Below are 15,495 nucleotides of genomic sequence, written 5' to 3'. Positions count from 1 at the left end.
GATTGAGACCATGTTGAGTGCAACAAACACGCGTCATTTAAACATTGTGGACGGTTGGGGAAGTGGGTCTTTTTAATGTCATGTTCTTCTAAAATAGTGTGGACTACTTTCTGACTCACACCTCTCTACCACACTGTGTGACAATGGACCTGAAAGCATAAGCAGTTATCTGGGAGTGTATTGACATTCCCCTATCTGGAAATAGGCCTATAACTACAATATTAACATACGCTTACTACTGTACTCTACACTCTCAAGAGGTGGGTGTTGCCCTGATAACGGTTGACTGTTCAACTGTTTAAATGTCAAGGGTAATTACCACCATGACACAGATGCAATCAAGTCATAACCTGAAAGCCTTTGTGTGTGAAGGAATGGTCGAGGAACTGTCTTGATGATAGAGGAGGGAGTCCCCAACTTTCATTCATGACCTGTAAATGAGTTACATCCTGTGTGAGGGTTTCTACTTGCAGAGTACAATTGCACTGACTGACTGGAAATGTATGTGGACCATGGGATGTGAAACATTGTCTTTTACCATTTTTCTGTTTTATGTAAATTTAATGGAACTAAAAAGCTTTTTGATTTTGCAAAACCAGGACTTGATAAGTAGACTTGATAACAGCTGCAAAAAGGCTCCTATAGTGCCTCATTTAGGCATTTTTACTGGTATCTATCTGGCCCATATTCACAAAGTCTCAGAGTAGGAGTGCTGATAGGATCAGTTGTCTTTTTGACCTGGGGTTCCCAAACCTTTTCACTCGGGAGCCTCCCTTTCAGCATTGGGGAACATCCAGCACCCACCCTGTGTGTCACGTCACGTCTATTTCTATGGGCACAAGCACTGTTCATGACAAACTGTTCACACCCCTCGTTGGTGGAGAGAAATTTCCCAGGTTTAAAGCTTATTTCCTGCAATTCTACACATTTTGTCATGGGGTGCAAAGAAAATGTTGCAGTTTTAAAACTAATTTTCTTGCAATTCTATACATTTTGCCATGTCTAATGTGTATTCATGTGATATTTGAGTGACAAAAAAATTACAACAATATCTATGGGCTAAACCCCCCCACCCCACAGAAAACATTAGCTGACATGGGCTAGTTGATCTGGACATTTCTGACAAGTTATAAATAGCTCTAAGGTAAGCAATGACTAACATGACAAGACGAACTGATGATGCACTACCCAACAAGAGTACGTTTAAAGCCGGATTGAGTTCCTAAAATAAAAAAAGTAATATATATATATATATATATATATATATATATATATATATATATATATATATATATATATATATATACACACACATACATACATACATACACACACACACGTTCAAACGTTTTAGAACACCTACTCATTCAAGGGTTTTTCATTATTTTTACTATTTTCTACATTGTAGAATAATAGAGAAGACATCAAAACTATGAAATAACACATATGGAATCATGTAGTAACCAAAAAAGTGTTAAACAAATCAAAATATATTTTATATTTGAGATTCTTCAAATAGCCACCCTTTACCTTGATGACAGCTTTGCACACTCTTGGCATTCTCTCAACCAGCTTCATGAGGTAGTCACCTGGAATGCATTTCAATTAACAGGTGTGCCATGTTAAAAGTTAATTTGTGGAATTTCTTTCCTTCTTAATGTGTTTGAGCCAATCAGTTGTGTTGTGACAAGGTAGGGGTTGTATACAGAAGATAGCCCTATTTGGTAAAAGACCAAGTCCATATTAAGGCAAGAACAGCTCAAATAAGCAAAGAGAAATGACAGTCCATCATTACTTTAAGACATGAAGGTCAGTCAATCTGGAACATTTCAAGAACTTTGAAAGTTTCTTCAAGTGCAGTTGCAAAAACCATCAAGCGCTATGATGAAACTGGCTCTCATGAGAACCGCCACAGGAATGGAAGACCCAGAGTTACCTCTGCTGCAGAGGATAAGTTAATTGGTTACCAGCCTCAGAAATTGCAGCCCAAATAAATGCTTCAGAGTTCAAGTAACAGACACATCTCAACATCAACTGTTCAGAGGAGACTGTGTGAATCAGGCCTTCTTGGTCGAATTGCTGCAAAGAAACCACTACTAAAGGACACCAATAAGAAGAAGAGACTTGCTTAGGCCAAGAAAACCGAGCAATGGACATTAGACCAGTGGAAATCTGTACTTTGGTCTGGAGTCCAAATTTGAGATTTTTGGTTCCAACTGCTGTTTCTTTGTGAGACGCGGTGTGGGTGAACGGATGATCTCCACATGTGTATTTCCCACGTGAAGCATGGAGGACGAGGTGTTATGGTGTGGGGGTGCTTTGCTGGTCACACTGTCAGTGATTCATTTAGAATTCAAAGCACACTTAACCAGCATGGCTACCACAGCATTCTGCAGCGATATGCCATCCCATCTGGTTTGGGCTTAGTGGGACTATCATTTGTTTTTCAACAGGTTCAATGACCCATCACACCTCCAGGCTGTGTAAGGGCTATTTTACCAAGAAGGAGAGTGAGGGAGTGCTGCATCAGATGACCTGGCTTCCACAATCCCCCGACCTCAACCAAATTGAGATAGTTTGGGATGAGTCGGAAAGCAGAGTGAAGGAAAAGCAGCCAACAAGTGCTCAGCATATGTGGGAACTCCTTCAAGACTGTTGGAAAAGCATTCCAGGTGAAGCTGGTTGAGAGAATGCCAAGAGTGTGCAAAGCTGTCATCAAGGCAAAGGGTGGCTATTTGAAGAATCTCAAATTTATTTTTTTGGTTACTACATGATTCCATATGTGTATTTTCATAGTTTTGACATCTTCACTATTATTCTACAATGTAGAATATAGTAAAAATAAAGAAAAACCCTGGAATGAGTAGGTGTTCTAAAACTTTTGACCGGTAGTGAGTGAGTGAATATACACTGCTCAAAAAAATAAAGGGAACACTTAAACAACACATCCTAGATCTGAATGAATGAAATAATCTTATTAAATACTTTTTTCTTTACATAGTTGAATGTGCTGACAACAAAATCACACAAAAATTATCAATGGAAATCAAATTTATCAACCCATGGAGGTCTGGATTTGGAGTCACCCTCAAAATTAAAGTGGAAAACCACACTACAGGCTGATCCAACTTCGATGTAATGTCCTTAAAACAAGTCAAAATGAGGCTCAGTAGTGTGTGTGGCCTCCACGTGCCTGTATGACCTCCCTACAACGCCTGGGCATGCTCCTGATGAGGTGGCGGATGGTCTCCTGAGGGATCTCCTCCCAGACCTGGACTAAAGCATCCCCCAACTCCTGGACAGTCTGTGGTGCAACGTGGCGTTGGTGGATGGAGCGAGACATGATGTCCCAGATGTGCTCAATTGGATTCAGGTCTGGGGAACGGGCGGTCCATATCATCAATGCCTTCCTCTTGCAGGAACTGCTGACACACTCCAGCCACATGAGGTCTAGCATTGTCTTGCATTAGGAGGAACCCAGGGCCAACCGCACCAGCATATGGTCTCACAAGGGGTCTGAGGATCTCATTTCGGTACCTAATGGCAGTCAGGATACCTCTGCGAGCACATGGAGGGCTGTGCGGCCCCCCAAAGAAATGCCACCCCACACCATGACTGACCCACCACCAAACTGGTCATGTTGGAGGATGTTGCAGGCAGCAGAACGTTCTCCACGGTGTCTCCAGACTGTCACATGTGCTCAGTGTGAACCTGCTTTCATCTGTGAAGAGCACAGGGCGCCAGTGGCGAATTTGCCAATCTTGGTGTTCTCTGGCAAATGCCAAACGTCCTGCACGGTGTTGGGCTGTAAGCACAACCCCCCACCTGTGGACGTCGGGCCCTCATACCACCCTCATGGAGTCTGTTTCTGACCATTTGAGCAGACACATGCACATTTGTGGCCTGCTGGAGGTCATTTTGCAGGGCTCTGGCAGTGCTCCTCCTACTCCTCCTTGCACAAAGGCGGAGGTAGCGGTCCTGCTGCTGGGTTGTTGCCCTCCTACGGCCTCCTCCACGTCTCCTGATGTACTGGCCTGTCTCCTGGTAGCGCCTCCATGCTCTGGACACTACGCTGACAGACACAGCAAACCTTCTTGCCACAGCTCGCATTGATGTGCCATCCTGGATGAGCTGCACTACCTGAGCCACTTGTGTGGGTTGTAGACTCCGTCTCATGCTACCACTAGAGTGAAAGCACCGCCAGCATTCAAAAGTGACCAAAACATCAGCCAGGAAGCATAGGAACTGAGAAGTGGTCTGTGGTCACCACTTGCAGAACCATTCCTTTATTGGGGGTGTCTTGCTAATTGCCTACAATTTCCACCTGTTGTCTATTCCATTTGCACAACAGCATGTGACATTTATTGTCAATCAGTGTTGCTTCCTAAGTGGACAGTTTGATTTCACAGAAGTGTGATTGACTTGGAGTTACATTGTGTTGTTTAAGTGTTCCCTTAATTTTTTTGAGCAGTGTATATATATATATATATATAAAATGCACATACATACATACATACATCTGCATTCGGAAAGTATTCAGACCCCTTGACTTTTTCCACTTTGTTACGTTACAGCCTTATTCTAAAATTGATTAAACTGTTTTTCCCCCCTCATCAATCCACACACAATACCCCATTATGACAAAGCAAAAACAGGTTTATAGAAGCAAATATTTACATAAGTATTCAGACCCTTCACTCTTTGTTGAAGCACCGTTGGCAGCGATTACAGCCTCGAGTCTTCTTTGGTATGACGCTACAAGCTTGGCACACCTATATTTGGGAAGCTTCTCCCATTCTTCTCTGCAGATCCTCTCAAGCTCTGTCAGGTTGCAAAGCTATTTTCAGGTCTCTCCAGAGATGTTTGATCGGGTTCAAGTCCGGGCCACTCAAGGACATTCAGAGACTTGTCCTGAAGCCACTCCTGCGTTGTCTTGGCTGTGTGCTTAGGGTCATTGTCCTGTTGGAAGGTGAACCTTCATCCCAGTCTGAGGTCCTGAGCGCTCTGGAGCAGGTTTTCATCGAGGATCTCTGTGTACTTTGCTCCGTTCATCTGTCCCTTTATCCTGACTAGTCTCTCAGTCCCTGCCGCTGAAAAACATACCCACAGCATGATGCTACCACCACCATGCTTCACCGTAGGGATGGTGCCAGGTTTCCTCCAGACGTGACGCTTGGCATTCAGGCCAAAGAGTTCAATCTTGGTTTCATCATACCAGAGAATCTTGTTTCTCATGGTCTGAGAGTCTTTAGGTGCCTTTTGGCAAACTCCAAGCGGGCTGTCATGTGCCTTTTACTGAGGAGTGGCTTCTGTCTGGCCACTCTACCATAAAGGCCTGATTGGTGGAGTGCTACAGAGATGGTTGTCCTTCTGGAAGGTTCTCCCATCTCCACAGAGGAACTCTGGAGCTCTTTCATAGTGACCACCGGGTTCTTGGTCACCTCGCTGACCAAGGCCCTTCTCCCCCGATTGCTCAGTTTGGCCGGGAGGCCAGGCCTAGGAAGAGTCTTGGTGGTTCCAAACTTCTTCCATTTAAGAATGATGAAGGCCACTGTGTTCTTGGGGACATTCAATGCTGCAGAAATGTTTTGGTACCCTTCCCCAGATTTGTGCCTCGACACAATCCTGTCTCGGAGCTCTACAGACAAATCCTTCGACCTCATGTCTTGGTCTTTATTCTGACATTCACTGTCAACTGTGGGACCTTTATATAGACAGGTGTGTGCCTTTCCTAATCATGTCCAATTAAGTTAGAGAAACATCAAGGATGATCAATGGAAACAGGATGCACCTGAGCTCAATTTCGAGTCTCATAGCAAAGGGTCTGAATACTTACAGTGGGGAAAAAAGTATTTAGTCAGCCACCAATTGTGCAAGTTCTCCCACTTAAAAAGATGAGAGAGGCCTGTAATTTTCATCATAGGTACACGTCAACTATGACAGACAAATTGAGAGAAAAAAATCCAGAAAATCACATTGTAGGATCTTTTATGAATTTATTTGCAAATTATGGTGGAAAATAAGTATTTGGTCATCTACAAACAAGCAAGATTTCTGGCTCTCACAGATCTGTAACTTATTCTTTAAGAGGCTCCTCTGTCCTCCACTCGTTACCTGTATTAATGGCACCTGTTTGAACTTGTTATCAGTATAAAAGACACCTGTCCACAACCTCAAACAGTCACACTCCAAACTCCACAATGGCCAAGACCAAAGAGCTGTCAAAGGACACCAGAAACAAAATTGTAGACCTGCACCAGGCTGGGAAGACTGATTCTGCAACAGGTAAGCAGCTTGGTTTAAAGAAATCAACTGTGGGAGCAATTATTAGGAAATGGAAGACATACAAGACCACTGATAATCTCCCTCGATCTGGGGCTCCACGCAAGATCTCACCCCGTGGGGTCAAAATGATCACAAGAACGGTGAGCAAAAATCCCAGAACCACACGGGGGGACCTAGTGAATGACCTGCAGAGAGCTGGGACCAAAGTAACAAAGCCTACAATCAGTAACACACTACGCCGCCAGGGACTAAAATCCTGCAGTGCCAGACGTGTCCCCCTGCTTAAGCCAGTACATGTCCAGGCCCGTCTGAAGTTTGCTAGAGTGCATTTGTATGATCCAGAAGAGGATTGGGAGAATGTCATATGGTCAGATGAAACCAAAATAGAACTTTTTGGTAAAAACTCAACTCGTCGTGTTTGGAGGACAAAGAATGCTGAGTTGCATCCAAAGAACACATTTACATTACATTTACATTTTAGTCATTTAGCAGACGCTCTTAACACCATACCTACTGTGAAGCATGGGGGTGGAAACATCATGCTTTGGGGCTGTTTTTCTGCAAAGGGACCAGGATGACTGATCCGTGTAAAGGAAAGAATGAATGGGGCCATGTATCATGAGATTTTGAGTGAAAACCTCCTTCCATCAGCAAGGGCATTGAAGATGAAACGTGGCTGGGTCTTTCAGCATGACAATGATCCCAAACACACCGCCCGGGCAACGAAGGAGTGGCTTCGTAAGAAGCATTTCAAGGTCCTGGAGTGGCCTAGCCAGTCTCCAGATCTCAACCCAATAGAAAATCTTTGGAGGGAGATGAAAGTCTGTGTTGCCCAGCGACAGCCCCAAAACATCACTGCTCTAGAGGAGATCTGCATGGAGGAAAGGGCCAAAATACCAGCAACAGTGTGTGAAAACCTTGTGAAGACTTACAGAAAACGTTTGACCTGTGTCATTGCCAACAAAGGGTATATAACAAAGTATTGAGAAACTTTTGTTATTGACCAAATACTTATTTTCCACCATAATTTGCAAATATATTCATAAAAAATTCTACAATGTGATTTTCTGGATTTTCTTTTCTCATTTTGTCTGTCATAGTTGACGTGTACCTATGATGAAAATTACAGGCCTCTCTCATCTTTTTAAGTGGGAGAACTTGCACAATTGGTGACTGACTAAATACTTTTTTTCCCCACTGTATGTAAATATGGTTTCTGTTTTTAAGGTTTAATACATTTGCAAAAATTTCTAAAAACCTGTTTTCGCTTTGTCATTATAGGGTATTGTGTGTAGATTGATGAGGAATAATTTTTTTAAAATCCATTTTAGAATAAGGCTGTAACGTAACAAAATGTGGAAAAAGTCAAGGGTCTGATTACTTTCCGAAGGCACTATATATATATAGCAAAAACATTTGTCCATTAAAATAACATAATATTGATCAGAAATAAAGTGTAGACATTGTTAATGTTGTAAATGGCTGATTTTCTATAAAATAGCCATGTACTTAGTACAGTCGTGGTCAAAAGTTTTGAGAATGACACAAATACTAATTTTCACAAAGTCTGCTGCCTCAGTTTTGATGATGGCAATTTGCATATACTCCAGAATGTCATGAAGAGTGATCAGATGAATTGCAATTAATTGCAAAGTCCCTCTTTGCCATGAAAATGAACTTAATCCCCAAAAAACATTTCCACTGCATTTCAGCCTGCCACAAAAGGACCAGCTGCCATCATGTCAGTGATTCTCTCGTTAACACAGGTGAGAGTGTTGACGAGGACAAGGCTGGAGATCACTCTGTCATGCTAATTGAGTTAGAATAACAGACTGGAAGCTTTAAAAGGAGGGTGGTGCTTGAAATCATTGTTCTTCCTCTGTTAACCATGGTTACCTGCAAGGAAACACGTGCCGTCATCATTGCTTTGCACAAAAAGGGCTTCACAGGCAAACATATTGCTGCTAGTAAGATTGCACCTAAATCAACCATCTATCGGATCATCAGGAACTTCAAGGAGAAAGGTTCAATTGTTGTGAAGAAGGCGTCAGGGTGCCCAAGAAAGTCCAGCAAGCGCCAGGACTGTCTCCTAAAGTTGATTCAGCTGCGGGATCGGGGCACCACCAGTGCAGAGCTTGCTCAGGAATGGCAGCAGGCAGGTGTGAGTGCATCTGCGCGCACAGTGAGGCAAAGACTTTTGGAGGATGGCCTGGTGTCAAGAAGGGCAGCAAAGAAGCCACTTCTCTCCAGGAAAAACATCAGGGACAGCCTGATATTCTGCAAAAGGTACAGGGATTGGACTGCTGAGGACTGGGGTAAAGTCATTTTCTCTGATGAATCCCCTTTCCGATTGTTTGGGGCATCCAGAAAACACCTTGTCCGGAGAAGACAAGGTGAGCGCTACCATCAGTCCTGTGTCATGCCAACAGTAAAGCATCCTGAGACCATTCATGTGTGGGGTTGCTTCTCAGCCAAGAGAGTGGACTCACTCACAATTTTGCCTAAGAACACAGCCATGAATAAAGAATGGTACCAACACATCCTCCGAGAGCAACTTCTCCCAACCATCCAAGAACAGTTTGGTGATGACCAATGCCTTTTCCAGCATGATGGAGCACCTTGCCATAAGGCAAAAATGATAACTAAGTGGCTCGGGGAACAAAACATCAACATTTTGGGTCCATGGCCAGGAAACTCCCTAGACCTTAATCTCATTGAGAACTTGTAGTCGATCCTCAAGAGGCGGGTGGACAAACAAAAACCCACAAACTCCAAGCATTGATTATGCAAGAATGGGCTGCCATCAGTCAGGATGTGGCCCAGAAGTTACTTGACAGCATGCCAGGGCGGATTGCAGAGGTCTTGAAAAAGAAGGGTCAACACTGTAAATATTGACTCTTTGCATAAACTAAATGTAATTGTCAATAAAAGCCTTTGACACTTATGGAATTACATTAACATTTTAGTCATTTAGCAGACGCTCTTCATGCTTGTAATTATACTTCAGTATACCATAGTAACATAAATATCTCATAACACTGAAGCAGTGAACTTTGTGAAGACCAATACTTGTCATTCTCAAAACCTTTGACCACGACTGTACATAGGCATACAGAGGCACATTATCAGCAACCATCAGTCCTGTGGTCCAATGGCACGTTGTGTTTGCTAATCCAAGTTTATCATTTTAAAAGGCTAACTGATCATTAGAAAACCCTTTTGCAATTATGTTAGCACAGCTGAAAACGGTTGTGCTGATTAAAGATGCAATAAAACTGGCCTTCTTGAGACTAGTTGAGTATCTGGAGCATCAGCAATTGTGGGTTCGATTACAGGCTCAAAATGGCCAGAAACAAATAACTTTCTTCTGAAACTCGTCAGTCTATTCTTGTTCTGAGAAATTGTATTTATTTTTATTTTTTATTTTATTAAATTAAGGCTATTCAATGCAAGAAATTGCCAAGAAACTGAAGATCTCGTACAACGCTGTGTACTACTCCCTTCACAGAACAGCGCAATCTGGCTCTAACCAGAATAGAAAGAGGAGAGGGAGGCCCCAGTGCACAACTGAGCAAGAGGACAAATACATTAGTGTCTAGTTTGAGAAAGACGCCTCACAGGTCCTCAACTGGCAGCTTAATTAAATAGTACCCACAAAACACCAGTCTCAACCTCAACAGTGAAGAGGCGGCTCCGGGATGCTGACCTAGGCAGAGTTGCAAAGAAAAAGCCGTATCTCAGACTGGCCAATAAATATAAAAGATTAAGATGGGCAAAAGAACACAGACACTGGACTTTTTCTTTGCAACTCTGCCTAGGTCAGCATCCCGGAGTCGCCTCTTCACTATACAACTCTTCAATATACTAACATGCTGACTAGACCGGGCGCGCGCGTCCGCGTGTGCCATCGCACACTTGTTTATTTTGTCCGTTCACACCAGACACGATCAGGACACGCAGGTTGAAGTATAAAAACGAACTCTGAACCAACTACAGTGAGGGAAAAACGTATTTAATCCCCTGCTGATTCTGTACGTTTGCCCACTGACAAAGACATGATCAGTCTATCATTTTAATGGTATGTTTATTTGAACAGTGAGAGACAGAATAACAACAAAAAAATCCAGAAAAATGCATGTCAAAAATGTTATAAATTTATTTGGATTTTAATTAGGGAAATAAGTATTTGACCCCTCTGCAAAACATGACTTAGTACTTGGTGGCAAAACCCTTGTTGGCAATCACAGAGAGATCAGACATTTCTTGTTGTTGGCCACCAGGTTTGCACACATCTCAGGAGGGATTTTGTCCCACTCCTCTTTGCTGATCTTCTCCAAGTCATTAAGGTTTCGAGGCTGACATTTGGCAACTCGAACCTTCAGCTCCCTCCACAGATTTTCTATGGGATTAAGGTCTGGAGACTGGCTAGGCCACTCCAGGACCTTAATGTGCTTCTTCTTGAGCAACTCCTTTGTTGCCTTGGCCATGTGTTTTGGGTCATTGTCATGCTGGAATACCCATCCACGACCCATTTTCAATGCCCTGGCTGAGGGAAGGAGGTTCTCACCCAAGATTTGACGGTACATGGCCCCGTCCATCGTCCCTTTGATGCGGTGAAGTTGTCCTGTCCCCTTAGCAGAAAAATACCCCCAAAGCATAATGTTTTCACCTCCATGTTTGACGGTGGGGATGGTGTTCTTGGGGTCATAGGCAGCATTCCTCCTCCTCCAAACACGGCGAGTTGAGTTGATGGCAAAGAGCTCGATTTTGGTCTCATCTGACCACAACACTTTCACCCAGTTCTCCTCTGAATCATTCAGATGTTCACTGGCAAACTTCAGATGGGCCTGTATATGTGCTTTCTTAAGCAGGGTGACCTTGCGGGCGCTGCAGGATTTCAGTCCTTCACGGTGTAGTGTGTTACCAATTGTTTTCTTGGTGACTATGGTCCCAACTGCCTTGAGATCATTTACAAGATCCTCCTGTGTAGTTCTGGGCTGATTCCTCACCATTCTCATAATCATTGCAACTCCACGAGGTGAGATCTTGCATGGAGCCCCAGGCTGAGGGAGATTGACAGGTCTTTTGTGTTTCTTCCATTTGCGAAAAATCGCACCAACTGTTGTCACCTTCTCACCAAGCTGCTTGGCAATGGTCTTGTAGCCCATTACAGCCTTGTGTAGGTCTACAATCTTGTCCCTGACATCCTTGGAGAGCTCTTTGGTCTTGGCCATGGTGGAGAGTTTGGAATCTGATTGATTGATTACTTCTGTCGACAGGTGTCTTTTATACAGGTAACAAAATGAGATTAGGAGCATTCCCTTCAAGAGTGTGCTCCTAATCTCAGCTCGTTACCTGTATAAAAGACACCTGGGAGCCAGAAATCTTTCTGATTGAGAGGGGGTCAAATACTTATTTCCCTCATTAAAATGCAAATCAATTTATAAAAATTTCTACATGCGTTTTTCTGTATTTTTTGTTGCTATTCTGTCTCTCACTGTTCAAATAAACCTACCATTAAAATTATAGACTGATCATGTCTTTGTCAGTGGGCAAACGTACAAAATCATCAGGGGATCAAATACTTCTTTCCCTCACTGTATATTCATTTTGGGACAGGTCGAAACACATGAAACATTCATGGATATTTAGCTAGCTAGCTTGCTGTTGCTAGCTAATTTGTCCTGGAATATAAACATTGGGTTGTTATTTTACCTGAAATGCCTTTTTTTCTGGATCTTTGTAGAATTTTGACCCATTTTGAGTCACACAAAATCGTGTGTTCTCTACTCCAACAATTAATCCACAGATAAAAAGGGGAAGCCTTGTTAGTTTCTAGTTATTTCTCCTCCAGTCTTCTTCTGTGGACTTTACATGGCGGTTTTCAACCAACTTTGACTGGATTGTGGACCTCAGTTCATCTTTCAATTACCCACCTGGTTATATGCTCCTATAAACCAATGAGGAGATGGGAGAGGAGGGACTTGCAGCGCGTCAAGCATCAAAAATAGAACCAAGTTCTATTTTAGCGCCTGGCTACGCATACACTCGCGAGCAGTTTGGATGAAATGATTGAATAACATGTATGTGTAAATGTATTTTGCAATGCTCGCGCGGGCGGTGTGGTCAGCATCGCTCTGGATAAGAGCGTCTGCTAAATGACTAAAATGTAATGTTAGATGGTCAGTCAGTAGAATACTGGCCCAGAGTCATGAGAAATCTCGGAGGGCAGAGGGAGGGACAGTTTGGCTATTCCTATTGTACTGTTCAGATAGAGACTGAGTAGACTTATGGAGAGGCCTTTATTACTGGGACTTTAACGGTCAACTGCCATGGTCTGATACATTTGTGATTATGAGTACATGGAGAAGCAACTAGCAAGAGTTGGGGATTTGTTTGCTTTTTCAGTTCTCAAGTAATACTTTGAGCATCTCTAAAATATGCAGTTCAAATTACAAATCAGTTTGTTTGCGTTGCTTTTGCAAGGAGGAGTATGATGCTCCATTTATTTATTTTCACACAGAAAGTGATAGACAATGTGATTAATGAAGCCAAGCAGTTCAACTATATACATATCATTGCTACAATGATGTATGTATAGCATAAATTAATGACAAGCACTAAGACTGGGAAAGGAAGAGACATAAGTTACAGTGGGGAAAAAAAGTATTTAGTCAGCCACCAATTGTGCAAGTTCTCCCACTTAAAAAGATGAGAGAGGCCTGTAATTTTCATCATAGGTACACGTCAACTATGACAGACAAATTGAGATTTTTTTCCCCAGAAAATCACATTGTAGGATTTTTTATGAATTTATTTGCAAATTATGGTGGAAAATAACTATTTGGTCAATAACAAAAGTTTCTCAATACTTTGTTATATACCCTTTGTTGGCAATGACACAGGTCAAACGTTTTCTGTAAGTCTTCACAAGGTTTTCACACACTGTTGCTGGTATTTTGGCCCATTCCTCCATGCAGATCTCCTCTAGAGCAGTGATGATTTGGGGCTGTCGCTGGGCAACACGGACTTTCAACTCCCTCCAAAGATTTTCTATGGGGTTGAGATCTGGAGACTGGCTAGGCCACTCCAGGACCTTGAAATGTTTCTTACGAAGCCACTCCTTCGTTGCCCGGGCGGTGTGTTTGGGATCATTGTCATGCTGAAAGACCCAGCCACGTTTCATCTTCAATGCCCTTGCTGATGGAAGGAGGTTTTCACTCAAAATCTCACGATACATGGCCCCATTCATTCTTTCCTTTACACTGATCAGTCGTCCTGGTCCCTTTGCAGAAAAACAGCCCCAAAGCATGATGTTTCCACCCCCATGCTTCACAGTAGGTATGGTGTTCTTTGGATGCAACTCAGCATTCTTTGTCCTCCAAACACGACGAGTTGAGTTTTTACCAAAAAGTTCTATTTTGGTTTCATCTGACCATATGACATTCTCCCAATCCTCTTCTGGATCATCAAAATGCACTCTAGCAAACTTCAGACGGGCCTGGACATGTACTGGCTTAAGCAGGGGGACACGTCTGGCACTGCAGGATTTGAGTCCCTGGCGGCGTAGTGTGTTACTGATGGTAGGCTTTGTTACTTTGGTCCCAGCTCTCTGCAGCTCATTCACTAGGTCCCCCCCGTCTGGTTCTGGGATTTTTGCTCACCGTTCTTGTGATCATTTTGACCCCACGGGGTGAGATCTTGCGTGGAGCCCCAGATCGAGGGAGATTATCAGTGGACTTGTATGTCTTCCATTTCCTAATAATTGCTCCCACAGGTGATTTCTTCAAACCAAGCTGCTTACCTATTGCAGATTCAGTCTTCCCAGCCTGGTGCAGGTCTACAAATTTGTTTCTGGTGTCCTTTGACAGCTCTTTGGTCTTGGCCATAGTGGAGTTTGGAGTGTGACTGTTTGAGGTTGTGGACAGGTGTCTTTTATACTGATAACAAGTTCAAACAGGTGCCATTAATACAGGTAACGAGTGGAGGACAGAGGAGCCTCTTAAAGAAGAAGTTACAGGTCTGTGAAAGCCAGAAATCTTGCTTGTTTGTAGGTGACCAAATACTTATTTTCAACCATAATTAGCAAATAAATTCATTAAAAATCCTACAATGTGATTTTCAGGATTTTTTTCCCTCAATTTGTCTGTCATAGTTCACGTGTACCTATGATGAAAATTACAGGCCTCTCATCTTTTTAAGTGGGAGAACTTGCACAATTGGTGGCTGACTAAATACTTTTTTCCCCCACTGTATCTAGGGAACATAAAACAGGTGCACTTACAGTGAGTACTGTGACGGGTATCATAACTCCACCTAACAACTGATAGGATATGGTGTCTTCTTTAAGAGGGTACTTGATTGAATCATCGTTACAGAAAAATCCCCGTTTGAAGGGATTGTGTAGCGGTGTGAGTATTGCGAATGGGAGTCCAGCTAGCAAAAAGCAAAATGAGAGAAAACAGAACAAGAGAAATTGGTTAGGAGCAGGCTCTAAACACCCTCTTTAAACCGCACCCATATAAAGTGCACACCTGTCTAAAGGCATCCGCATGCTTCCCAGCCAAAACAGTTCGGTAGAGTTTGTGCATATACAGTGCATTCGGAAAATATTCAGACGCCTTGACTTTTTCCACATTTTGTTACGTTACAGCCTTATTCTAAAATTGATTAAATCGTTTTTTTCCCCCCTCATCAATCTACACACAATACCCCATAATGACAAAGCAAAAACAGGTTTTTTGAAATGTTTGCAAATGTATTAAATTATAACATTTACATAGGTATTCAGACCCTTTACTCAGTACTTTGTTGAAGCACCTTTTGCAGCGATTACAGCCTTGAGTCTTCTTGGGTATGACGCTACAAGCTTGGCACACCTGTATTTGGGGAGTTTCACCCATTCCTCTCTGCAGATCCTCTCAAGCTCTGTCAGGTTGGATGGGAAGCGTCGCTGCACAGCTATTTTCAGGTCTCTCCAGAGATGTTCGATCGGATTCAAGTCCGGGCTCTGACTTTTCCCGAAGCCACTCCTGCGTTGTCTTGGCTGTGTGCTTAGTGTCGCTGTCCTGTTGGAAAGCGAACCGTTGCCCCAGTCTGAGGTCCTGAGCGCTCTGGAGCAGGTTTTCATCAAGGATCTCTTTGTACTTTAATCTGTTAATCTTTGCCTCGATCCTGACTAGTCTCCCAGTCTCTGCCGCTGAAAAACAT

At 43.0% G+C, this 15,495-nt stretch overlaps 1 protein-coding gene across 2 annotated transcripts in view; it reads right to left on the bottom strand.

Annotated features, from left to right (window-relative positions):
* Positions 1-15,495, bottom strand: part of LOC121582835 (phospholipid phosphatase 1) — a 50,982-nt gene that overhangs the window by 10,277 nt on the left and 25,210 nt on the right. The window contains exon 2 of one of the 2 annotated variants that reach the window (XM_041898970.1): positions 14,570-14,721. The exons of the other annotated variant lie outside the window; for it this stretch is intronic. Coding sequence (XP_041754904.1) covers positions 14,570-14,721 — 152 coding nt within the window. The remainder of the gene's footprint in view (positions 1-14,569; positions 14,722-15,495) is intronic. 2 annotated transcript variants of the gene reach the window in all.

This window comes from Coregonus clupeaformis, chromosome 15, assembly GCF_020615455.1.
Source record: "Coregonus clupeaformis isolate EN_2021a chromosome 15, ASM2061545v1, whole genome shotgun sequence".
Taxonomy (NCBI): Eukaryota; Metazoa; Chordata; class Actinopteri; order Salmoniformes; family Salmonidae; genus Coregonus; species Coregonus clupeaformis.
The sequence above is the reverse complement of the archived record's forward strand: the minus strand, read 5'-3'. Positions and strand labels throughout refer to the sequence as shown.